General features: G+C 51.8%; 1 protein-coding gene across 1 annotated transcript; it reads left to right on the forward strand.

The window, feature by feature from the left end:
• Positions 1 to 16,971: 16,971 nt before the first annotated feature.
• Positions 16,972 to 18,063, forward strand: P2RY1 (purinergic receptor P2Y1; the record flags this gene model as incomplete). The annotated part of the gene is made up of 1 exon (XM_080349586.1): positions 16,972 to 18,063. The coding sequence occupies one exon, from the start codon at positions 16,972 to 16,974 to the stop codon at positions 18,061 to 18,063; it is 1,092 nt and encodes a 363-aa protein (XP_080205712.1).
• Between the last annotated feature and the right edge of the window lie 7,941 nt (positions 18,064 to 26,004).

Below are 26,004 nucleotides of genomic sequence, written 5' to 3' on the forward strand. Positions count from 1 at the left end.
GTGCAAGCACTGTACAAAGCAGCTTTTATGGTTTCTATGCGTTTCCTGGGAGATGAGAAGGAAGTCTCCGTATTTGGCCTTTTTCCTTTCTCCCCCCTTATCAATGTTTACCAGACACACTATTTTCTCATGAAAGAGAAACTCCTGTTTTCAAAATTGGGTCATTTGGTATTTGTGTCACTGACACATGAACCCTTTCGGCTGGGGCTGCAGACGGTGTTTCTGCACCACAGCTGCGAGTGAAGAGAGCAGGGACGGGGGCTGGTACCTCTGTTCCTGCATCCCCGGGGTTGGTACCTCCATTCCTGCATCCCCGGGGTTGGTACCTCCATTCCTGCATCCCCGGGGTTGGTACCTCTGTTCCTGCATCCCCAGGGTTGGTACCTCCGTTTCTGCATCCCCAGGGTTGGTACCTCTGCCCCTGCATCCCCAGGCTGTGGGACAGTGGTGTGAGGGGTGACACAAGCTGTCCGCAGCCCTGCCGAGCCTTACTTTCATGCAGGGAGGGGAAAATGTTGGGGCCTTAAAATAACTGACCCAGATAACTCAGACGGGAAGCAGCTCCCCCAGCAACAATGCGGCTTCTTGCCTTTGCAGCATCCACGAAAGGATGGGTTTGTTCCCCCTCGTCCTCCCGCTGTCTTGGGGGGTGCAGTGGCTACAGCATGGCAGTATTTTGGGGAGCACACTGAGAGTTATCGGGCTGCACCCTGTAAGCAATGACTGACTTGTGCCCAGTGAGACGGGGGACCGCGAGCTGCTCAGGGCTGATGGGGCTGTATGAGGGACACTCAGCAGTTGAACGTTCTCCTGCAAAGTGCTTGGGAAGTTCCTCATGTGGCCTTCGTCTTCAGATGTGTCTGCAGGGGAGTCCCGTCACCCCGGGCGTTTGTGTGTGACCCCCCCTTGCCGTACCCCAGTGAGACCATGGCAACCACTGGGCAAATGAGGTCGGGACTGTGGGTGCTGCAGGACCCACAAACCACCCCGGCTCTGCAGCGGCTGCTGGACACCTGCTCACTTAATGACAAAATTGTGACTTCAGAGATTAAATCTCATTACTTGGCCAGTGAGCTTGGCAGGATGATCTCTCTTCTCTCATTACGTCTCAGAAGTACTGAACCTTCGCCCTGGCTGCTGTTTGCTCTGCTGCAGCCGGGACCGGGGGGGTTTGGCAGGGTTCCTGCGGCGCTGCCTGCGCCAAACGGATGTAGCCTCATTAGCACCAGTACCAGGGAGGTTTTTATTGCCATTAAGACAGCGTTGAAGGTGCCTTCCTGCTGGGCAAGGCACAAACACAGCAGGAGATGAAAGTCCGGCTCTCCTTTCCTCGAGAGCTCCTCATCACTTAGCATCTGTTTAACTTGTCTGCCAAAACCAGATGGAGCCACAAACCATCAAGTGATCTTTTCTTCACTCCTTCCATCTTCAAGTGACGATGTGGGATGGAATAGGAAAATTCATTCTCTAAATGGTTGGCTCCAAGAGTGGTGCTACAGGCAGGGCTTTGGATTTTTTGATAATGGTTGGTTCTATAAGACACCAGTCCGGACAGTGTCACGTGGGAAAGGTTTATCTCAGAGGGGCAAAAGAATGCTGGGGCAGGAATTAGCTGGGCTCATTTGGAGAGCTTTAAACTAGGCTCGAAGGGGGATGGGGTTGTAGCTGGGCTTGTCCCAGTGGGGCAGCATTCTAGAACTGATGAGGACCAGGTGGCCTCCTATGCTCCTAGGGAGAAATGGGAGTGCTCTGCTCGCTCCCTGAAATGCCTGTACACCAATGCGCGCAGCATGGGGAATAAGCAGGAGGAGTTAGAATCCTATGTTCGGCTGGGAGATGATGACCTGGTGGCAATTACAGAAACATGGTGGGACAGTTCACATGACTGGAATGTGGTCATGGATGGCTCTGCCCTTTTCAGAAAAGACAGGCCAGCCAGGCGTGGTGGTGGAGTTGCTCTCTATGTGAGAGAGCAACTACAATGTACTAAATTCTGCCCAGGAGTGGATGATGAGCGAGTTGAGAGTGTATGGGTCAGGATCAAGGGGCAGGCTGGCAGGGGTGACACTGTTGTGGGCGTCTGTTACAGGCCACCAGATCAGGCTGAGGAAGTTGATGAGGCCTTCTATGGGCAGCTGAGAGTGGCCTCGCAGTCACAGGCCCTGGTTGTTGTGGGTGATTTTAACTTCCCTGATGTTTGCTGGAAGGACCATTCAGCCAGCCAGCCACAGTCCGGGAGGTTCCTCCAGTGCATTGATGAGAACTTCCTCATGCAGATGGTGGAGGAGCCGACCAGGAGAGGAGCACTGCTGGATCTCATCCTCACTAACAAGGAGGGTCTGGTCGAAGCAGTAAAGGTTGAGGGCTGCCTGGGTTACAGTGACCACGAGATGGTGGAGTTCAGCATCTTGTGTGGCAGGAACAGAATAGCAAGTAGAATTGCAACCCTGGACTTTAGCAGGGCTAACTTTGGCCTTTTCAAGCAATTGCTGGGGGAAATCCCATGGGCAAGACTGCTTGAAGGAAAAGGGGCCCAAGAGAGCTGGATTGCATTCAGAGATTGCTTCTTCCGCGCTCAGGATCAGAGCATCCCCACACGTAGGAAGTCAAGGAAGGGAGCCAGGAGGCCTGCGTGGTTGAATAGGAATCTATTGGGTATGCTCAAGCAGAAGAGCAGAGTTTACAGGTCATGGAAGCAGGGGCTGGCCACTTGGGAAGAATATAAGGCTGCTGTTAGAGGATGTAGGAAGGCAGCTAGGATAGCCAAGGCCTCCTTAGAATTACAGCTGGCGAGAGGGGTCAAGGACAGCAAAAAGAACTTTTTCAAATACATAGCGGATAAAACTAATACCAGAGGCAATGTAGGCCCACTGAGGAATGGGGTGGGTGCCCTGGTGGCGGAAGATACAGAGAAGGCAGAATTACTGAATGCCTTCTTTGTCTCTGTCTACTCTGCCGGAGGCTGTCCTGGGGAGCCCTGTACCCCTGAGGCCCCAGATGAAGCCAGGTCAATGGAGGAGCTTGCTTTAGTTGATGAGGACTGGGTTAAGGAGCAATTAAATAGACTGGACATCCATAAATCCATGGGTCCAGATGGGATGCATCCGCGGGTGCTGAGGGAGCTGGCTGAGGTCATTGCTGGACCGCTCTCCATCATCTTTGCCAAGTCTTGGGAAACGAGAGAGGTGCCCGAGGACTGGAGGAAAGCAAATGTCACTCCAATCTTCAAAAAGGGCAAGAAGGAGGACCCGGGTAACTATAGACCGGTCAGCCTCACCTCTGTCCCTGGGAAAGTAATGGAACAACTTGTCCTTGGTGCTATCTCAAGGCATATCAAGGATAAGAAGGTTATTAGGGGCAGTCAGCATGGCTTTACCAAGGGTAAGTCATGCTTGACCAACCTCATAGCCTTTTATGAGAATGTTACAAGGTGGATGGATGATGGCAGAGCCGTGGATGTGGTCTACCTTGACTTCAGTAAAGCCTTTGACACAGTCTCCCACAGCATCCTAGTTGCTAAGTTGCAGAGGTGTGGTCTAGACAATAGAGTAGTGAGGTGGGTTACAAACTGGCTTAAGGAGAGAAGCCAGAGAGTGGTAGTCAATGGTGCGGAGTCTAGTTGGAGACCAGTATCTAGTGGAGTACCTCAGGGGTCAGTACTGGGGCCAGTATTATTCAATATATTCATTAACGACTTAGACGAGGGAATAGAGTGTACTATCAGCAAGTTTGCTGATGACACTAAGCTGGGAGGAGTGGCTGACACGCCAGAAGGCTGTGCTGCCATCCAGCGAGACCTAGACAGGCTGGAGAGTTGGGCGGGGAATAACCTAATGAAATTTAACAAGGAAAAGTGTAGAGTCCTGCATCTGGGCAGGAACAACCCCAGGTTCCAGTATCGGTTGGGAAATTACATATTAGAGAGCAGTGTAGGGGAAAGGGACCTGGGGATCCTGGTGGACAACAGGATGACCATGAGCCAGCACTGTGCCCTTGTGGCCAGGAAAGCCAATGGCATCCTGGGATGTATTAGAAGGGGGGTGGTTAGTAGATCAAGAGAGGTCCTCCTTCCCCTCTACTCTGCCCTGGTGAGACTCCATCTGGAATATTGTGTCCAGTTCTGGGCCCCTCAGTTCAAGAAGGACAAGGAACTGCTGGAGAGGGTCCAGCGTAGGGCAACCAAGATGATTAAGGGAGTGGAGCATCTCCCTTATGAGGAAAGGCTGAGGGAGCTGGGTCTCTTTAGTTTGGAGAAGAGGAGACTGAGGGGTGACCTTATTAATGTTTATAAATATATAAAAGGTGAGTGCCATGAGGATGGAGCCAGGCTCTTCTCGTTGGCAAACAATGATAGGACAAGGGGCAATGGGATCAAGCTGGAACACAAGAGGTTCCACTTAAATTTGAGAAAAAACTTCTTCTCAGTAAGGGTGACAGAGCACTGGAACAGGCTGCCCAGGGGGGTTGTGGAGTCTCCTTCTCTGGAGACATTCAAGACCCACCTGGACATGTTCCTGTGCAACCTCACTCAGGTGTTCCTGCTCCAGCAGGGGAATTGGACTAGATGATCTTTTGAGGTCCCTTCCAATCCAGAACATACTGTGATACTGTGATCTTGTCTGCAGCTCTGCTCTCCCCTTGGCCAGTGCTGGCACCCATGGGTGCCCTGGTGAGCAGGGACACGGGGTGGCTGTGGTACCAGGGACGGGGCTGGGGGACCTGCCAGCATCCCTGGGATGCTCAGCACACCCCGTCCCTGCAAAAGGGCTGGGGGGCGCAGGGGGGCTTTGCTCTGAGCTGGGTGCACAGACGCTGCATCACACAGCATGGGTGGGCCAGGAACAGAGACAGGCTGGGAATGGAGCTCTGCTCTGGGGTCATGCCCAGAGGGGTGCAGGGGGATCCTGCCACCAGCAAACACAAGCCCCGTGGGTCTCCAGGTGCAGTTTTTAATATGCTGGAGAAAGAAGGCACAGGTTTTGCATTTCTTCTACACCCAAACAGATCCCACTGGCCAGAGCAGTGCCCTGTGCTGGGACAGGTCAGGGCAGTGACGCTGAACCCCAGGGAGATGCAGGCAGGATGCAGGCAGGGTGCAGGCAGGGTGCAGGCAGGGACAAGGGCTCGGCCATCCCCACAGGCAGGCTGCCGGGGCTCACAGCAGTGAATTTACAGCTTCGGGGTTCCTTAGGAAGCTGTTCCCCGGTTTGCTGCTGCAGAGGCGGTGTTGCTCCCTGTTCCTCCTGCCCGTGCCCAGTTTTTTTGCCCAGTTAGAGCTTAATTCCTGTACAACCCGTCCCATCAGTTTTCCAGGCAGCACGGGGGAGAAGAACCTCCGTCTGTATTTGGCAGCGGGGCTGCCAGGCAGGAGGCAGCAGCGCCGGGAACAGGCCGGGTGCAGGGTTGGGACTGCGCAAGGTCGGGGCTGTGCAGGGTCGGGGCTGCGCAGGGTTGGGGCTGCGCAGGGCTGTGCAAGGTCGGGGCTGTGCAGGGTCGGGGCTGTGCAGGGTCGGGGCTGTGCAGGGCTGTGCAAGGTCGAGGCTGTGCAGGGCCGTGCAGGGTCGGGGCTGTGCAGGGCTGTGCAAGGTCGAGGCTGTGCAGGGCCGTGCAGGGTCGGGGCTGTGCAGGGCTGTGCAAGGTCGAGGCTGTGCAGGGCCGTGCAGGGTCGGGGCTGCGCAGGGTCGGGGCTGTGCAGGGTCGAGGCTGCGCAGTGCCATGCCTGGATGTGGCTCAGGCAGGGCGGCAGCTTTTGTGGGACAAGTCACTACTTGGTTCTGAGTCTTTGCACCAGGACTACAGAAATCTACTTACAAACATGGCTGGTTTAGTCCCTCGGTCTCCTGCTGTAGCTTTTTCTTCTGCAGTGACTCAGGCTGAAGGAATGTTTTCCCTCTTGCTCCCCTTGTCTCTCCTTGTGTAGAGATAAGGGGAAAACCGGGCAGTAGCAACACCCAGCTGGCTCAGAGGAAGGGAATGATCACAGGACATCTCTCGCTGGGATTTGCTCTTCCAGACACTGGGAATTCAGTGAATCGTGCTCTCTGTGCTCGTACAGTAGCAATAGGATCACACATAAAGGGCACTCTGTGTTTACTGCCCACAGTCACATCTCCCTTGCTTCCTGCAAGGCGTGCAGAGCCGTGGAGACAGACCTCCTGCCCTTTCCTTAACGTTTACAACTGTGTCAAATCAGGATTTTTACCATTTACTGTTATGTGTGGTTATGGCTTTTCTTAAAGGTCAGGGGCACAGAAAGGAGAAAAATAAAGGTAGATTGCAGTAAAATAACTATCAACATGGAAAAAATCCCAGAGACACTGTAAAACAACTGAAAACCATTTAACAAGGTACGTCTTAAAAAAGAGTTATGTTTAATTATTTGAAGAATGAGCTGAACGGCTCCAGGAGGCTGCAGAGGCGGCTCCAGACACTCGGGTCAGGGCTCCGCAGCAGCGTGATTTATCTTTTTGCTGTTACACGCTGAGCGGCAAATCCTGTGTTGGTGCAACCCCAGGAACGGGTTCAGGCGGTTCGGCTGAACGTCACACCGGCTATCTCAGTGCTTTACAAAAAGGATCTTGAAGGAACTCTTAAAGGAACCTTTAAGAACCAGTTTTTGCCAGGTGCCAGTTGATTCCATGGGATCCGCTGCATGGGATCCACCACCGCTGCAACACCAGCGCTCCCCAGCAACCTCTGCATGGCGTTGCTGGTCCTGCACACGAAGGACACATTTCTCTTCAGAAACCCCGGATTAAATACCAATATGTTTTTGTATCGATCCTTATCTGAGAGATCTCTGCAGTTCTGGGAGTACAGCTTTTCTACCTACCTCATTTTTGCTCTTGATTTTACTTATATTAGAGTGACAAATAGAAACTCACAGGGGACTTTCTGCTTTTCTACACACAAGTTCATTATGGTTTTAAGTCAGTGCTGATCTTGCCCCTCCATTAAATACAAGACATTAAAATCAATCATTAATAGCTTTAAAAGGTTTGTACAGCAACAAACATAGTTATGTTTGAACATTAACGGAGGTATTTTTTCCTTAACAGTGGGTTATTTTAGATAAATAACTAGAGATTATGAAAAAGATGATATATGTCGGTGACTACTTTTTTTCCCAGTACATTTTTAGATTAGGCTCCTGAGGCTCCAATTTTAAAAGCCAAAAGTTAATCTCCTAAAAGCTCAATAACCAGTAATTAAGGGGAGGGATAGCACTGGTGCGGGGCAAGCAGGGAGGGAAAGTTGTGCCCGCAGCAGAAAAGTGACCGATTTGGTATGAAATGGGAGATAAAATCAGGTACATAAGGTATGGAAGCTCAGATAAATCAGATGTATGAGAGACCCAATCCTGGTGTGTTCCACTGAACACCGGGGGTTCTGTCCCATCACGCTGCAGGGACCGATGCAGCTGCTGACAGCTGCTCTGGAACTGGGACTCGGTTTCCTGAGGGCAAGTGGAACTTTGTCAGGTTCGGCCAGGACTTCCCATCGCCCTGCGCCATGGCCAGCTCCTCCACAGCATCTGGCCCCTGGCCACGTACGTGCCTCGCCTGAGCCGTGGGCTCACTCGGCTTTACAGCATCACAGGACAGATTTATAGTGATGCTTTTATGTTTTTTCTTCAGTCATCATGCCTACCCTACCAGATTTGGTTTATAATACTCGGATACAAACCAGGGGAGTCTGTCTGTATTTGGAATTTCAATAGGGGACGTGGGGAGAGGAAGGTCCCTGCAGCAGTGCCGCTTCCGAGCAGCACTCAGCGCTTCAGCTGCTGCAGCTTAAACTGAAGCTGTTGCTTCAGCAACTGCACATTAAATTAGAAATGGCCTCAGTAATGATCACCGGGGTATTTGTTTCCAGTAAGAGCTGAGCTGGTATGTCTTTGTACTACATGATTAGGTTTTGATTAAGCTTTTTTTTTCCAGGTACTGATGTATCTCTTTGTTTATTCCTCAGCATCACTTCCTTCCTAATTCTCAATGGGAGCTGTCCAATTCTACCTCAATTGTCAGATGCATGTTGGAGTTGCACAGAGTCACAGAGGAGCTGCGGGTGCCGCGGTGCCCTGAGACGCTCAAGGCGCTGGGTATGAGCCCAGGGCTGGTGGGGAGCAGCCGGGAGCACCGCGGGCAGCAGGGACCGCGACCACGCAGCAGCGGCAGCGATGGGGCAGAGCTGGGACAGGGAGAGCTGCGGGACAGCGAGAACGGGAATGGGCTGGAGGAACAATGAACCTCTGGCTGCAGAGGTTGCTCAGGGAGCTCCAACCCAAATCAGCTGCAAACACCTCAGAAGAGAGTCCGAAAAAAAGAGACTTCTGATACTTATTTGGAACCCTTATCACCTCCTTGTAATAACCGTGTTATCAGATATTGCCAAAATAAAACAGAATAGAGTTCTGGCATCAGGACCACTGAAAATCCAGGATTCATTATGTGGCGGCACTAAACTGAATAATTTAGTTTCTGTTTCAGTTACTGGTGTTTTCGAGGCCATTCATTCCCCAAATTCAGCCCTTCAGGGAGGAACGTGAAGGAGAGCAGTTTGCAAAACAGCGAAGTGACGGGAGGCAGGGCAGGCAGGGCAGGCAGGGCAGGCAGGGCAGGCAGGGCAGGCAGGGCAGGCAGGGCAGGGGGCAGCACCGCTCCCCAAGCCCACTGGGGTTTTGTTACCAACAGCGGGACGTGGACAAGGGCTGCACCTTGCTTGTTCTGGTAAAACCAGGGCCAAGGTAGATCCTTACGGGCCATTTACGGGTACCTTTGGACCCTTGAATTCCAGAACTGATAAAACTTAGCCAGGCTGTAACACGGACCACGGGTAAATCGAGCCTGTGCCGTCAGCAGGACCTGGTGAATAACACTGAGTTACAGCAATGGGGCCTTTGAAATGCAGCCCTAGGGTTAGATATGCAGTATTTCCATGTTTGCGTGCAGAAGCATGTAGCTGCTGCTGTACAGCAAAGCAAAAGGACACATGGATATTGAGTTTTATCCATGTGGGAAAAGACATCTGTCAGAATTCACAAGTTCTGTACCTTCCAGTGAACCCAGTGAACCCAGTTCCATGCAGAGCCAGGCAGGAGCTGCGGCTCCCAGAGCAGCAGCCTGGGCTGGAGCTCAGCTCCTGTACAACTGATTGGGAAAGGAAACATGGGTGCAGAATAAAGCAAAGCAAAGGAGAAAAGCTCAGAAGGGCACCAGTAAGTGTTTTTTGCCAACAGCCACCAGAGGTTACCTCCACAAATTTTAAATTGTGCTTGTTGCTGCCTTCCATTGAGAGAAAGGCAATATGCCAGACTCTCACCTCTTATTACATTACTGTTCTCTGATTCCTTCATCTTGACTTTTAAAAAACCTGTTCCAGATCAGTTTTAACATCTTCTTTCCGGTGATCAATACACAGTAGGAAAGTTCAGCACCTGAGAATACTAATTGTAGCTGTCCTTCATCTTTAGTGTTGACAAAATTTGTTTTAACCAAATAGCTGACCTGATCAAATACTATAACAAAATGTCAAGAAAAAGTGTTGCCTACATTTATATATGTTTATAAAGAAGTATCAAAATGTAGATTTGACGGTTCAATCTTGCCACATTTTTCAATATTACCGTATTTTCTAATGCTTGCTGAACGCAAGCAGATGATGTTTATTGATATGATTTGCTGGTGATGCAATTGCAGGTATTTACTAAATACTATGTGAGTTTCTGTGTTCCAGAACCGGACGCTGCCCGGGCTGTGTCTGCTGGGACGGGGCTGCGCTCTCGGCACCCGCTGAGCTTGGGCTTTCCAGTAATTTCCCCCGCTTTGCACATACCTGCAGGAGGGAAGACAGAGCCGAGGGGCGCCCGGAGGCGAGGAGCGAGGGCACCCGCAGGACTCGTGAAGAGCTGGTCTCAGGGAACGTGGCTCTCACACCCATTTCCATCACCTCGAACAAGATCATCACTGGGATCGCTAACATGGAGTGCAGAGGTAACAAGGCTCTTGAAAGCACCCCAAACCTGTGTACGAGCGGGGCTGTGCAGCTCCCCGAGCGCAGGGTCCCTCCGCTCCATCCACTGCCGCATCTGTGCCGCCCCCGCTGGGCTGGGAACACCCAGCTGCCTTCCTGCTGCTGCCTTTGCTCCACGTAACACAGGAAAAGACAGAGAGGCCTGAAAAAGACCACAGCCAAACCATCACCCACATGCACACAACTGGACATCTATGTGCAAGCTCCAGTGAAAAATCAGAGTTGGGTGTTGAAACGGGATTAGGGTGAGACATGGTGCTGCTGTCGCGTGCTCGACTGTGCAGGGAAATCCAGCTGTGCTGCAGCAGCAGGGGACTGGGGTGCAGGAGGCTTTGAGGGAGCAGGAGGAGGCCAGCAGGGCTGGAAAGAGGCACCAGGCACCCGCGGGGCCCCCAGCCCCCCCAGGCTTCCCTGCCAGCAGGGCGGGCACATGGAGACACGACCCTGCAAACAGGAATATCTGCCCCTGCCCACCGAGACGTGCTGTGGGATGCTGTGGGCACAGCACCCTCGAGGGAGCACCGTCTGCATCTCCCTCCATGCAGCAGGTACCATGCACTTAATTGAAATACTCCATTTTTTCTCCCTTGGTACACGACCTTCAGTGTTTCCTGCCTGTTTGTCTTCTTGGCCATTTGAGGAAACTGTGTAATATGAGTATTAGTGCACTGTTAAACCTTCTCAGTAGAATTGTCTTTCTTGGCTGGTAGCTGAACAAAAGATCTTTTCTACTGAGAATAGTAATTTCAATTTAAAATGGCAACATCGGAAGTAGGCAAGATGCTCCCTGCTGTAATTAGAACAAGTTTTCCAGTATTCTGGGTTATCTTTAGACTCTGGAAGTGTAGTTGCTCTACTAGGACTAATAAGTCACCTCCATTAGCTCTCTCGCTGTGGTGGAATCACAGGGGCATCATAGCAGCAGTGCTGATCAGAAACCATTTGCATATTCTGAAATACAGAAGGCATTCTGAAACAGTTCTGTTATTTTCGTTGGTTTATAACATTAATAAAGGCAAAGAAGGAGAAGGAAAGACGGTATTCATCTCTGTGGGAGCACATGACAGTCATATTGGATATATACCAGGGCCTTATGGACCAAGTGCTCTGAGTTCTTGTGCTATCTATTCACCACATTACCCACTCTTGATTCTAAAATTATAATCTTTTGCATGCACAATGCTGTGTCATCCTGTCTCCCAAAGTTCGCACCCTGTTGGGACTCTGTCGCTCCTTGGGGCTCATGTTCTGCTGCGTGCAGATCTATTTAATTAGCCCACGAACAGCTTTTGTTTTCAAGACAGCAAAATGTCAGCTCAGACATTACCAGCGCGCACAGGCGCTCGCGCCGGGTGGGAGAGCGGCTCCGGGTGCCCGCGCAGCAGCAGCGGGTGTCTCCAGCGCGTCACGCAGCAGGACTTTGCTGCCTCCTAAACAGCAGGTTGATGATCTCCAAGACCCGCGGTACGGCCAGGAGCGGCTCTGCAGGACAGCAGCGGCGGGTGGGCAGTGCTGGAGCGGAGCGGCGCGGCAGCAGCACCGCAGAGCGCCAGGCAGGGTTCTGCTGGCAGCAATCCTGAGCAGCCTGGCAGCTCGGCCCAGACTTGCTCTCACCCAGCAGCGCATGTCGGAGCTGCCACAGACACGTCTCGTCATTCTTATCAGCTCTCGGACGGCCCTTTCCCGGGTTTGTGTCCCGCGGCGGGGCGCGGGTCCCGCGCTGTGCGGGCTGGCTGCGGCGCTGTGCCGCACGGCGGGTCCCTGCCGCTGTCCCCTCGCCCTTCCCGGGGACATCCCTGGGGCCAGTGCAGGACCGCAGACCAGAAACTCACCCTGTCAGCCCATCCTAAGGGGGAAAAGGCAATACCAGGCATCTCTTGTGGGAGATTTTATGTCTTCCTGGTTTTCTTTATCACTACAGACATCTTCTGCCTTGCACATCCTTTCCTTGCCAGTGTTCAGCCTTCGCCTCAGTTGCTAAGGGCCACAACTTCTTGCAGGACAGTGACAGAAATTGCTTATTGCACAAAAGCAACTTTCCACATACCTGGCTGCTCACCCCCAAATTTCCCACATAGCTGAATTCACATGTCAAGCATGTGAAGCTAAGGCTGGAAGGAAACAAAACCAGGGTAAATAGCCATTGCTAACAGTCTGTCTACTATGTATTTGTAAGTATTTTTAGATGGACAAGGACAGGCTTTGCTTTTTTTGCACAGATGTTTGCTTGAACCCTTTAAACCAGAATTTCCTCAGTTCTCACCTGCATGCAGGTGCTGTTGAAGTCCAGCTGAGACGCCTCTTATGGCTCTGAAGGTGCAATCTTTTCAATAGTGCAGGCAGGAGTACTGTAAAACAAATCCATATTTCAGGCTTATCATGGCAAGTCTGCACACCGTGTAAGGGGTGTTGGGAAGAGATACCATCTTCCGTGACAAATGAAAAAGGAAGTTGTGAAACTGCAGAGACTGGAGAAAGAAAACAGAGTGTGATGAAGCATCCTTTGGCCTAAGGAGTTTCCTGATGAAGAGGGGAAGGAAGCTCAGAAGCCAACAGGAAGGTCACAAACCAATTCAGGTGAAATGTGGAACAGGCAGTTTTGCAGGAGACATGATGTCCTGCAGCGGGGAGTCGAGAGCAGCTCACACACCTTCCAGCAGCACTCCCGAGCAAGACACAAAGGGCCTTATATACGTGTGTGTGTGTATATGTATATATATCTTTACCCTCCCTATGAGCCGGCATTGCAATGATTGTTTATGGGGGTCCTGTCCACCAGCCTCTCTGTCTGCCTGTTGTTCGTATCAGCACACTTTGAAATACTGAAGCCTGCATCTACGTCTTCTCGTACCTACACCCAACAGGTAGGAACAGCTGGATGTCTGTCCAGCCCGTTCCCTTTGCACACCCACACACTGCGATAGTTCAGCACTAATTGGACTGACTGGGAATTTCCATTTGCTCTGGAGCATGCTTTCTTTTCTCGTTAGGGATATATCATCCATTTGAGTTAAATCAGCTGTTAACAGAACAAAACATTCAGTTTAATGGAAATCAGTGGTATAAAATCCCAGATTTTGCAGAAAGTGCATTAAGAGGCAAAGCTGGAACAGATTCAGTTTCAGCTCTACCAGGCAGAAACCTATTCAGCTACAAGGCATATGCTAGAGCTAGGGAAGAAAAGGTGCTAATGCAACATGCTTTATGGTTGTGGTCCAAAATAAGAAGAGATGAGTGATACAAGCAGAAAGACACTAATGTGCCGGCTGTGTATGAAGGCATGCAACAGTGCGGCTGCTAAAAAATATGCCTCGTTCTTTACCAATATAAGTGTTTGGACCTCTAGCAGACAAAGCACTGCAGTCACAGTAATTGGGGTATAAAAAAGGAAAAGGGACACCTGGACAAAATTAGGTTTGTGAGGCAGGAGGAAAAAGGAGGCAAGAATACCAGTGATTTAGAAAATGGGCATAAAAAGGGAAACACTATTTTCTGCTCTTGTGAGGAAAGGTGCGTGTGGTTCTGGAACGATGCTGCTGTTGGCAGCACTTGGCAGTGGAGGTTCATCCTCAGGAGAAGCCGGGAGATGATGTGCGAGTGCAATGTTCCCATTGGAAACTGCTGGGGCAGGTGGCAGCTCGGTGCTCCTATCGATGGCAGCAACACCGTCACAGCGGTGTCTGCTGTGGGTGCCCACTCTCCCCAAAAGCCACCGCAAAATCAGAGGAGACTCAGAAAAATGTTACAGGGATGAGTCAGGTATCTTGGAAAATCCTGCCCTGGCACAGAAGACTAAAGAAATTGAAGCCTCTGAGACCAGGTTATAAATCTGAGCTTGGAAACTTCAGTAAGAGATCAACAGTGCTGCAGCTGCAGGATGGCAAGCAGGGAGTGGTGCAGACCCAATTCTGCCTTGGGATGATGGTACATTTCTACTCAAGCTTGAGTGTGCACATTGGTCCCACAAAAATGTGATGCCAGGTGAGGTGTCACCTCCCCGTGCAGCCACGGTGTCACACTGGGTCCTGCTGGATCCCTGCCCCTGCCAGCGTCACATCAGCACGGAGCCTGCGCTGCGTGTGAACACTGCACGGCTGCTGGGCAAACCTGGTGCAGGCAGCTGCCGGCTCCTGCCTGCCCCTGAGCTGGGGATCTCGTGCTTCTCTGTGTCCTGTACGGCTGAACCGCAGCCCCATTCCAAAGCTGTCCCTGCACTGGACCCTCTGCCTGCCCCACTGCCTGCACACGGAGCCTGAGCAATGTCTCCTGCCCCAGGCTCCTGGAATTACTGCTCCAACCTTTTGTCTCCACCGTTTGGATTTATGGCACTGCTTAGGTAACCGAGGAAAACAGGCGGTAGTTCATGGTGCATATTTACTGATGCTATCTAACGCTGCTTCGGTATGACTCAAGATTTGCTCAAGAGAGGGACGCTGCCAAGAGAAGCTACGTGTTAGCAATGGGACTGAGAAAATCACTCATGAAATAACAATTATAAAGGGAAAGATAAACTAAAGCCTTCTCAAATGCTAATAGCATCATGGGGTTTTTTTAATTATTTTTTTTTACACAATAATCCAAGTCCTGTATTAAAAGGAACTCTGCTTTTGGGCCATGCAGCTGATTCTCCGGCAAGCAAGATGGCTTTTTCATAAACCAGTATGGTGGGCTTGATATTATCATACTATATCCACTGCATGTCTGGCTTGTGGGTTGGATGTTTTCTCTTGTGGGAACGGAGCGGCTAAGGATTCATTTTTTTCTAGCACTTCAAAATCCTAGAGGGCACCACTGAACAGTTTTTAAACCGGGCTTGCTATACAACACAGATTTTACAGGTGTTCTTTTCTCAAATTTCGCTTTCCTTTCTCTTCACATGCAATTTGAATTAAAAGAATCTTCAAAGTAGTAAATTTGCAGGTAGTGGACAAGTACACAAAGAAAAATAAGCTAATACACAAGGAGAAAAGATCTGACATTGACAAAATTTAAGCTGCGGCTTCAAAGTCGTATGCTCTGTAACTTGCCCCAAAAGAGATGCCAGGCTGGCAACTCCATCTGCATCCACTTGCATATTCCTACAGGGGTACAATATGCAGCTGATTTCCCAATTAAGCTTTCCCAACAAAGTAGTTTTATAATTTAGACAGACTCAAAAGTTTGAAAAATGAATACATATTCATGAAGCACTAATAATCCTCTGTCTGGAACACAGCTTTTAGCTGAGAGCAGATATGACTAGCTCATGTGTCACTCACTACACATCCTAACTAAAATGTGAACGAGGAAGAAATGGCTGAAACCAGCAGATTGTGTTTTGCTAAGACAATAAATAATAATCGCATTCTGACTCAAGTGCCAAATGTATAGCGCTTAATTAGAGGTCAGTAGAGCATATTTCTGCTCAGCTGTTCCATTTACAGCAATTAACATGTTCGTGGAGCTTAAACTGGGTTGCACAGCAGATTTCAAAGGGCTGAGTGAAAGCAAAATCAGGAGCGCGTTGTTGAGCCGCTCGCAGCAGCTCAGGAGGAGCACACCTGGCACCCCACGGCCTGCGCCCCCCTGCCCGCGCCCCAGTGCCCGAGTCCCGCTGCCCGCGCCCCGCCGCGCACTGCTGCTCAGCCCAGGCGCCGTGTCCCCCTCCTCCACCACGGGGGGGACCCTGCCCTCCCGTGTCCCGGCCAGCGCTGGCTCTCGCGTGCCCCGGAGCGGAGCGGCACCACCAGACGGGCGTGCCCGCGGGCTCTGGCCTCGCCGCATGTGCCCACCCGTGTGTGCCCGCCCGTGTGCCGCGCTCCCGCCCCGCAGCCCCGGGTTGCCCATGTGCACACCCTCTGAGCTCCCGTTTCGGGTGGACCGGGTGACCTGGGTGGGATGCCGAGCGTGGCGTGTGCCGGCGGGGGGTCCCATTGTGCTCCGGACGAGCGGCCCCGGCCCCCCGCTCTCCCCGCAGCCCCCGGCCCGGCCCCGCTGCCATGTGCCGCGGGCGGGAGCGGCGGCACCGCCCGCCTGCGAGGGCGGCGCGGGGGGCGGGCGGCGCGCCCCTGGGCCGAGTCGGCGCCTCGTCCCGCCCGCCTGCCCGCAGTCCGCCCGGGGCCGGCGCTGCCTCCCGCAGCAGAGGGGCTGCGGCCGCTCTCCCCGCGGCGGCCGAGCCGCCATGGAGCGGCGCCCCGAGGCGCCGTAGAGCCGCTGCCCCCGGCTGCCCTGCCCGGCGATGGGAGCCGGCTCGGCCGGGGCAGCTGCGGGCGGGACGCCGCTCCCCGCCGGGCGGACGCTGCCGGCGGCGAGGAGAGGCGAGTGCGGGCTGGGGAAGGCGCCGCGGGAGGCAGGTACGGGCGGGCCCGGCGCTCCGCCGAGCCGGGCTGGGGAAGGCGACGGCAGGGGCGACACGGGGAGGGGGGTCGGGCGGGCTGAGGTGACTACGGGGAGCCGGGCGGGCTGAGCGGAGCGGGGCCGGAGAGGCTGAGGTGAGCCGGGGGGAGCCGGGCGGAGCGTGGGACGGGGCCGGCAGCCGCGGAGGCGGCCGGGGCGGTGGCGCTCGCCCGAGGAGCGCGGGCAGAGCGGCTGCCCCCGGCCGGCCCCGCTCCCGCTGCCCCTCCGCGGCGCTCGCCCTTTCTCTTTCCCCGCTCCCCGCTGTCGCTCTCGCCCCCGCCCCGCCTGCCCTGCTCGTTCCCCGTCGCGCCGGGGCGGGCAGAGGGACCCGCCGGGTGGCCCCGGCTCCCGACGTGCGGGGGGACGGTCCGCGCCCCACGCCAGACCTACCTGGGCGGTGGGAGCCGCTCAGCCGAGCATGCTCGCTAGGAAACCCTCTGAAGAAGAGCAGGTTTTACCTTCCAGTTAGGCTTTCTTTGCTCTGCTCTTTTTTTAGATGCATTACTGTTCGTGTAGAGACTTTGTTGCTTCACCACAGACCGATGTGACTTTGGTGGAAGGATCATGACTGAAGTTCTCCTCTTTGCTGCTTTGAATGGAACTGAACCCAACCTGTTATCCAGCAGCGGTTGGTCTGCAGGAAACACCACCACCAAGTGTTCCCTGACCAAAACTGGCTTCCAGTTCTATTACCTGCCCACCGTCTACATTCTAGTCTTCATCACTGGGTTTCTGGGCAATAGCGTGGCCATCTGGATGTTTGTCTTCCATATGAGGCCTTGGAGCGGCATTTCAGTTTACATGTTCAACTTGGCGCTGGCTGATTTCCTGTATGTCTTGACTCTGCCTGCCCTCATCTTTTATTACTTCAATAAAACAGACTGGATCTTCGGAGATATCATGTGCAAGCTGCAGAGGTTCATTTTCCACGTGAATCTGTACGGCAGTATATTGTTTCTCACTTGCATAAGCGTGCACAGGTACACGGGAGTGGTGCACCCCCTGAAGTCACTGGGGAGGCTGAAGAAGAAGAACGCGGTGTACATCAGCACGCTGGTCTGGATCATCGTGGTGGCCGCGATCTCTCCAATACTCTTCTACTCGAGAACGGGGATACGGAGAAATAAAACCATAACGTGCTACGACACAACAGCCGATGAGTACCTGAGAAGTTACTTCATCTACAGCATGTGCACCACAGTGCTTATGTTCTGCATCCCGTTCATACTGATTCTTGGTTGCTATGGGCTAATCGTGAAAGCTTTGATTTACAAAGATTTGGACAATTCTCCTCTCAGGAGAAAGTCCATTTACCTGGTTATTATTGTGTTGACGGTCTTTGCTGTGTCTTACCTTCCCTTCCATGTGATGAAGACCTTAAATCTAAGAGCCAGGGTGGATTTTCAGACTCCACAAATGTGTGCCTTCAACGACAAGGTTTACGCCACGTACCAGGTGACGCGGGGTCTGGCCAGCCTCAACAGCTGCGTCGACCCCATCCTTTACTTCCTGGCAGGTGACACCTTTCGAAGGCGCCTTTCCAGGGCCACCAGGAAATCGTCCAGGAGAAGCGAACACAACGTGCAGTCCAAAAGCGAGGAAATGACTCTCAATATTTTAGCTGAGTATAAACAGAACGGAGATACGAGTTTGTGAACGAATGCAAAAGATTTGGGAACACTTTGACAAAATCTTCCGCTTTGAGACGGTAGGATGCTGTAGTGCTACAAGTGTGAGGAAAACCTACCAGTCTCTCAGATTCGTTTTCGGTAAAGCCTCCTTTTCTGATCATAGAAAAAGCTTAACAAAGTCAGCGAAGAATTTCAATGGAAAATAACATGTCAAAATTCAGCTTTCCTTCTCATTACAATATTCTCATTTCTTTATGACTTGAGTCAGATACAGTAAAATGAAGTAAATCCCCTAAAAGAGGAAAGCAATCTAAGTGCTTCTGTTTTAATGGCTTAGTCTCCCACATTCAAAAATGTTCTCAATCAGCCTCGCTTTAAAAATAGGGAATAACAATAAGAAAGAGCAGTATCTTCTCTTCTGAGCCTCAGTGCACATGCCTAACCGTTTGCTCACTTGTAATCAAGTATTTAAATCGAAGTCATGATGCAGTTATCTCACCTTTACAGTTTTATTTCTTCATCTGCTTCTAGTGTTGACGATGATGTGGTAGTTCGGTAGCATTTATGATCCGGTCCTCCCCGGGTGCCGGTGTTTCTCAGAAGGCAGGCTGACTGGTGCGTGCGTGATTGTGCTTTCAGATTGCGGTGGCTGGTTGTGAAAACCCTGGACGCCCTTAGGTGCAGGTTGTTCCTGGGCGAGCTGACGGAGCCCTGGGTCCGCCTGTGCTGCACGTGGCCCGAGCAGCCCGGTCCGTGCGCAGACGCCGGGCTATGTGGGTCTGAGCAGCCGCTGGCCCCATCCTGCCGCGGAGAACCAGCGTGCTGCCAGCAGGAACCGCGGGACCCAGCGGCACCCGCTGCGGCGCCGGCGCCCGACCGCGGCCTCGGGAGCTCCTGATGGGTGAGACGAGGGACGCGTGTGCTGGAAACGACTGTACTTCCCGAGGAGCAGAGCTACGGTTGCTCGAGTTACTTGCGTTTTCATTGGTACAAGGATGTTTCTGTTCCTGGCAATCTGTAGAGATAACATGAGTTGTTTGCCAAGAAAATAATTATTAAAATGGATAATATAAATGTATTATATATGTTATATATATACATAAATGAGAAGAATTAATTTTTTTGTACTGTGACAAATAAATTGCTGTATTAACAAGGTGTTGCAATATGCTACAGACTAAATCTGGCCCTTTAGTATAGATCTTCTCCAAATGTGGAACAGGGCATCCAAAATCAGCCAAACTGCACTGTTGTGTAACACAAGAGCTGGTGCTCAGAGCAGATGAGATCTTACATGGGCAGCCTCGCTCGCTTCTCATATTTTTAAGACCTGTATTTGAAAATATTGTGTGCTAACAATGGTATGAAAGCATGCTCAAAATTGTAAGTTCAGTGTATAAAATTAAGTTGTGTGTAATCCTAAGGGTGATTTTGACAGATCTTTGTTCCTCCTGTCTTCATAGTAAGAGTAAAATATTTCTACTTTACTTACTAATTTCCAGTGATTGGTAACAAACCAGAACAGCTCTAGTTATTTTTGACAACATTGTAAAGCAGCTTCTGTTGACACGTGCAGCTTCTTAATCTGCAAAATCCCTATTTATTGAACTTATTTATTAGAAAGCTTAATGTAAAGTATGTAAAGTGTGGTTCTCCGTGTTCATATTCAGAATTGGGCATTAATGGAAAATTGAGCAGCATGTTTCAATCACTGTAGTACTGTGTCTTCTAACAGAACATCTTTATAATAAACTCGATTCTACCCTGACTATTCACTGTTGATACGTAACCTAGTGATAAATTCAGCCTCTGATTTATAGCCTCGAGATAAATTAAACTGCTGCTTAGGAAGCAAAGCTTCTCAAAGCAATGGTAAGATCTCATTTAGCCCCATAAGATGAAAAATGTAGAGGTAGTGCAGAAATCCCAGCCAAGGGTCAATTGCTAATTAATCCCTACTGACAAAAGGCTGTGGAACAGCACAGCCTATTTATATCACCAGAGAATGAGCCTGATTCACAATAAATGACTTCTTCTATTATGTGATTATTCGAGACTTCATTCAGCCGAGGCATGTCTTGTTTGGAATGGCAGATGAATTCAATGGAGAGAAAGCATAAAAATAGGATCTTCTCCGAATCTGCGTCTCTAGGTTTAAAATCGTACCCATTTCCCAGCATTTTGTGGTCTATTTCTCTCAGTTAGGAAAGAAAATGTTCTACTAGTCCATGTCTGGAAAAAGATCCTAAAGAGCCACAGTCTAATGTAAACCCGCACACTCAGGCTGGTCCGGACGGAGCTGTTCTGCCTTTTTGCAAAAGTTGGCAAAGTCAAATGCAACGCGGTTCTGCGGGCCTGGCAGCTGGGTGTGCTGTGGGAGAGACCCACGGCGCGGACGGACAGACGGAATGCCGGAGAGATGGGCAGACACAGTGCCAGGGAGATGGGCAGACGCTGCTGGTGAGATGGGCAGACATGCTGCCAGGGAGATGGACAGACATGCTGCCAGGGAGATGAACAGACACAATGCCAGGGAGATGGAGAGACAGAATGCTGGAGAGACGGACAGACACACTGCCGGGGAGATGGACAAACACACTGCCGGGGAGATGGACAGACATGTTGCCGGGGAGATGGACAGACACTCTGCCGGGGAGATCCACCTGCGGAGCTCAGGACAGCCCGGACTCTCATGTTTCCTTCTGCATCTGAACACCTGTGAGGTTTTTGTGCTTTCCTCGGAAGCCGCTGGAAGCTCCTTCTTCCTCCTGCCTCGCTGCAGAGGACTCTGCAACTGGCCAGATGATTCACCAGCTCCTTCCCGAGCTCCGCTCTGGTTATGTAATGACGATGGCTCCTGGTGCTCAGCCGTGGCAGCAGCTGCACTCATCATCCTCAGCTCCAACGTGATCGGGAGCCTCCTGCCGCACACCAAGAAGGCTCATTAAACACATTTGACACAGAGTCTGTTTTCCATCTCTCAGATCCCACGACCTGCAGAGCAAACACCTCTGGCCACATCCACTCCAGTGTAGGTCCCTGCTGCACAGCCCGAGCTGGCACAGCCCTCGCAATGCTGTGGGAACGAGAAGCCTCGCAAGCCCATGTCAAGGTCCTGCTCTTTTTCTAGGCCTTCCAATGTTTGGCATGGAGCAGTCAGAACCGCTGCAAAAATCACACCAAATCCACCTCTCCTGCAACATGGATACTTCTCACCTGCAGTGACCGAATCACCCCTGTTGTGCTGTCCGGTCAGAGGGGCTGGGCAGACGGTGCAGAGCTGCTCCAGCACTGTGATGGCTGGAGCCATCGGCTGCCGGGGAACTCAGCGAGTCCCATAAATATTTGCCTTTTGGGACTTCATTACAATGTTTTTGTGGAAGACAATCAGTTCACCCTGTGTTGGTACAGAAACCTTGGCGAGGGCAACGGGTGAAGCTCCTTTCCCCCAGCCGCGTGACTGGAGTTTCTTTCCGACCTGTCCGGTGTGCAAACGCAAGCTCAGCCACAGCCTTTGGGCTGTTAATTAATGAGCAATGATGACGATGGGTTGTGTTTACTAGGAGTGAGATTCAGCTCCTCGTCTCGCTACGGACAGAGCAGCCGAAAGTCCCACCTTCCCTCGGGCTGCGTTAGCCTTACCAGTGAATGAGACCAGACGCACGGTGATTTCCTGATCATGCCTTTAACCTATTTTTCCTCTGGGCATGTTTGGAAAGGTTATAATAACTACAAATCATTCACTGAAGACGCTGAAAGGTTTCGGGTAAATAGTTATTTAGAGCTTAAGTTCTGCCAATGCATTCTATAGTGCTAAACCAAATTATTATTCATTAGCTGTATTTTGCTTTCTTCAGCTCACAGAGGTTGGGTTTTTTTCTCATTTATGCCCATTAACTCCCACATATGGTAATCTTCAAAACAAAATGAAATCAGTATGAAACCTACATGTGATCTGCTGTCAGCTTGTACATTTTCATAACATAGCACCTTGGATCTCTTGTTTCAGTCTGCTTCATATGACACCAAGTTACTGAGATAATGCTCAGGCACAGGGAGCCAGCAGCACCTTCCCTACCCCAGTTTGAGTGGAAGTCCCGCTGGATGCCCCGGGAAGCCGCGTCGCGCCACAGTCCCCCTGTGCGGCGTCAGGGGCGGCTGCAGGGCCACGGCTGGGCAGCTGCCACCGCAGGATGCCCAGAGCATCCCACTGCCTGCTGCTCGCGCCCGGGACAGGACTTGGGCTTTGCTTCCATAGACCAAACCCTCAGGGTCACACTGTCCGAGCCCAAAGAGGCGTCATGCCATGTTTTCCCGAGCCTGGTGTCCTCCTCTTCCTCACTGAGGAAGGACCGGGGGAGGACAGAGGGCTCCGGGCACTGCTGCCCCAGCTGTTCCAGCTGTTCCAGCTGCTGGCGCTGCACAGGCCGCTGGCTCTGCCGGCTGCGGTGCCCCCGCCAGCGGGGCAGGACACAGCGTGAACGGGCCGTTCCTCCCACTGCCACCCACCTGGAAACCGGGTCTGGAGCAGCTGGACACGCTGGGGCGAGAGGAGACAAAACCCATTCCTTGCCTTTCTGGGATGCTTTTTTTCCCTTGTTACTCATCTTCATTTTCAGATCGGACCAGGACAAAAACATTACTAAAGAATGATACATCTTCACGCAAACAGGACTTATTTCTGTGACAAGCTCCTTATTTTTCAAGTATATACACTCATTTTAGTTACCCGCAGTGGTTAGGCTCCAGCTCTGGTAATATTTTTGAAGGAAGCTGTAGGCATGAAGTTCAATCTGACTCTGACAATTGTTTCCCAAGCTCCCGAGTGTTCAACAACTCCAGTGCAAACCGGGGTCGGTGCAAGCGGAGCGGGGGGACATGCTGGCCCTGGGGGGACATGCTGGCCCTGGGAGGACATCGGTTCAGACCAACATGAAAAGCCCTTTAAACTTAGAAAAAATCCCCCAACTATAGCTGCTTGAAAAGGAGTGTTTCACCCTATTTATATTTGCTGTATTGTTCTAACTTCAGGTGCTTTGCACTGAGTTGCAATCTACTACAGAACAATATTTCTGGAGCCTACCTGCATTGCCACAATGATTTGAAATACTTTGAAGATGTACAACTTGTGAATTAAAACCTCTGCTTCTTTTGTGGCTGTGAATTAGGGTGTGTTTCAAGGATATACGCGAAAATGTTTATTTTTCTATTGTACTGTGATTTCAATATTGTTGACTAGGTACAATTTTGGTGTAAATACTAGTGAAATTTGACTGCGATATCTGCAGACAGTGCTACTTGGTATTTAAGCTCAGGTTATGTAACCTCTTTAATTACACAGTAGTAAGAAATCCCCGTATTTGTCTATAATTTTAATAAATAAAAAGATGTTGGTTTTGAATAAAGCACGAGGTTGTTTGCATGTCATTTACTGCTAGGCATGGCTTTTGAAGTTGTAACTATTTTTAGTGGCAGCAGAGCGGCAGGCACAGAGTTACTGGCACTGTACCTAGCAACCTCGCTGTGAAACCGCGCCAATAAAACCATCAAACGCTTTCTTCTGCCTTCTGTGTTATTGCAGTTAATTCATGTTTCCAGGTGATTCTTCAGGCAGTGATACATACTTAAAAGCAGATAATAAAAGGTTCGCAAAACATATAAAATGTAAAACCTTGAGAAGAACCAGGCAGAGCAGCTGAGAATCAAAATAAGTGAGGGTGTGAACGACGCTCGGTCTCCTGGAGTTCCAGGGGACAGCATCGCAGGTGGCAGCGAGCGACCCATTCCTACCCCAGGTAAAGGCACCGCGCTGACCCAGCGCCCACTCCCCCCGTCCCGTCACCTTCTCCTGTTTACCCGCAGCTCCCGCTCCACCTCACGTTCTTCATCCCCCCGTTACTGCCCAGCCTGGGCAGCCCTAACCTACAGCATGGAGCGCTTCCCCCGGGCTGTGCAGATCGAGAGCTCAACCTGCCTTTACAGAAACTCCCCTTGTTTCTCACTGCCAATGACTGCTGCACGCTGATTTTCTTGCAGGATGACTGTTCCTTCCCAAACAGCTTAACATTCCAAAACTAATTACAATATTTAACCCCTTCCATAAGCCATAGCTCACCTGACAGTATAGGCATCTCAGATTTTATGTTGACCTCTATCTTGATGCCGTCCCTGTGTTCCGCTGCCCGCAGCTCCCGCAGCCCCACGCGGTGTGGAGTTCTGCTCCGCCGCCCCGCATCTCACCTTCCCACAGCAGCACAGCAGCTCCGGTGACCGGGGAACAGGTCCTGACCTCTTGTTTCTGTTGCAGACCAAGGACCTGAGCGGTGTTGCAAGAGGAGGGACAGATTTCTGATTCTGCAGGTGTTTTGACCCTGAAGGTGCAGGTGTGGGCACTGTCAGTGATGCTGTGGGGCGAGCATGGGATAGCACAGATCTGTATTTCATTCATTTCACCTGCTTTATTTTAATTTATTTTAATTGCACTTCATGAGAACCTTTTAGTTTTGGTGTAATATCCCTTTAATTATAATCACTCACAGAATCACAGAATGTTAGGGATCGGAAGGGACGTCGAATAATGATATTTTCTTATCAGTAAATGGATTCCATCTGCAACAAATGGAAATCCCCATCCACCACCTGTAAGACCTGACGGCCTCTCCCACCCTGAGCGCGCGGTGCACGATGCTCGCACAGCTCCCGCGAGCACCGACACAGGACTCGGGCTTGGGTCACCTGGCACAGAAACCTCCCAGCGCTCACAGTGAGTCAGGTCTAGGAGCACTGGGGTTTGGAAAGCTCTGCTCTTGCTGATTATATTGAACGTAAACAGCAAGACACAGTATGTAAACACCGTGTATCAACACTTGACCCAACTGCGCATTTGTTTCCAGCTTCCTTTAACATTGGCCTGTGTGCAGATGTTTGCTGTTACCCTGATGGATGTGAAGCAGCGCATGATCATAAGGAATATTTGTCTGTAAACTTAAAAAAAGAAATTATCTTAAAGCACTAGAGAATCAACGTCAAGCCCATGATGACAGGCGATGGGCTGAACAGATGAATAATTAAATAACTGGGGGTTTTCAAAGGGTGCAGCTCAGGTTTCTGCTGCCAGCACAGGCTCGTGCTGCGATGGGAGCAGGAGATGCAGGGAAGGCCGCTGTGCGCTTCGGGCTGAACTCAGGGACTGCGGTGAGAAGGGACACGTTCCCGTGGGATTTACCCCAAACCATCGCTGGCAGTGGGGTGGGCAGGCAGCACACAGCCCCGCCAGACTCAGCTGTCCACACAGGCAGCCCTGAGCTACCTCCCTGCCCCGCACCCCTGCCTGCACGCCCGCAGCCCTGCCTGCACCCCCACACCCCTGCCTGCACCCCCGCAGCCCTGCCTGCAACCCCGCAGCCCTGCCTGCACCCCTGCAGCTCTGCCTGCACCCCCGCAGCCCTGCCTGCACCCCTGCAGCCCTGCCTGCACCCCTGCACCCCTGCCTGCAACCCCACAGCCCTGCCTGCACCCCCGCACCCCTGCCTGCAACCCCACAGCCCTGCCCGCAGCCCTGCAGCCCTGCCTGCAACCCCACAGCCCTGCCTGCAACCCCACAGCCCTGCCCGCAGCCCTGCAGCCCTGCCTGTAGCCCCACAGGCCTTTACCCTGACCCAGAGCAAGGTGGGAGAGATGCAAAACTGTCCAGTGCCGCTGAGACTGAACCAACCATGTCTGCCGGCAGAAATATAAATACCCAGAGACTTCATGAGTTCCATGGCAGCTGAGTGTGGGTGTCACAAATGCCACCAGTGCCGCTACGTGAGGTACCAGGAGGACAGTGAAGCGCCGGTTATATTTATAGCCCCCGGGAGCACACAGCTCCTTGGGGAGCAGTGTCCCTGTCCTGTGGCGGCAGCAACCCAGCCGAGAACCAGGCAGCAGCTCCCACAAGGAAACCTGTCACCCCACCCTGCGCGGC

Source organism: Nesoenas mayeri (genome assembly GCF_963082525.1).
Source record: "Nesoenas mayeri genome assembly, chromosome: 9".
In the NCBI taxonomy this organism is placed as follows: Eukaryota; Metazoa; Chordata; class Aves; order Columbiformes; family Columbidae; genus Nesoenas; species Nesoenas mayeri.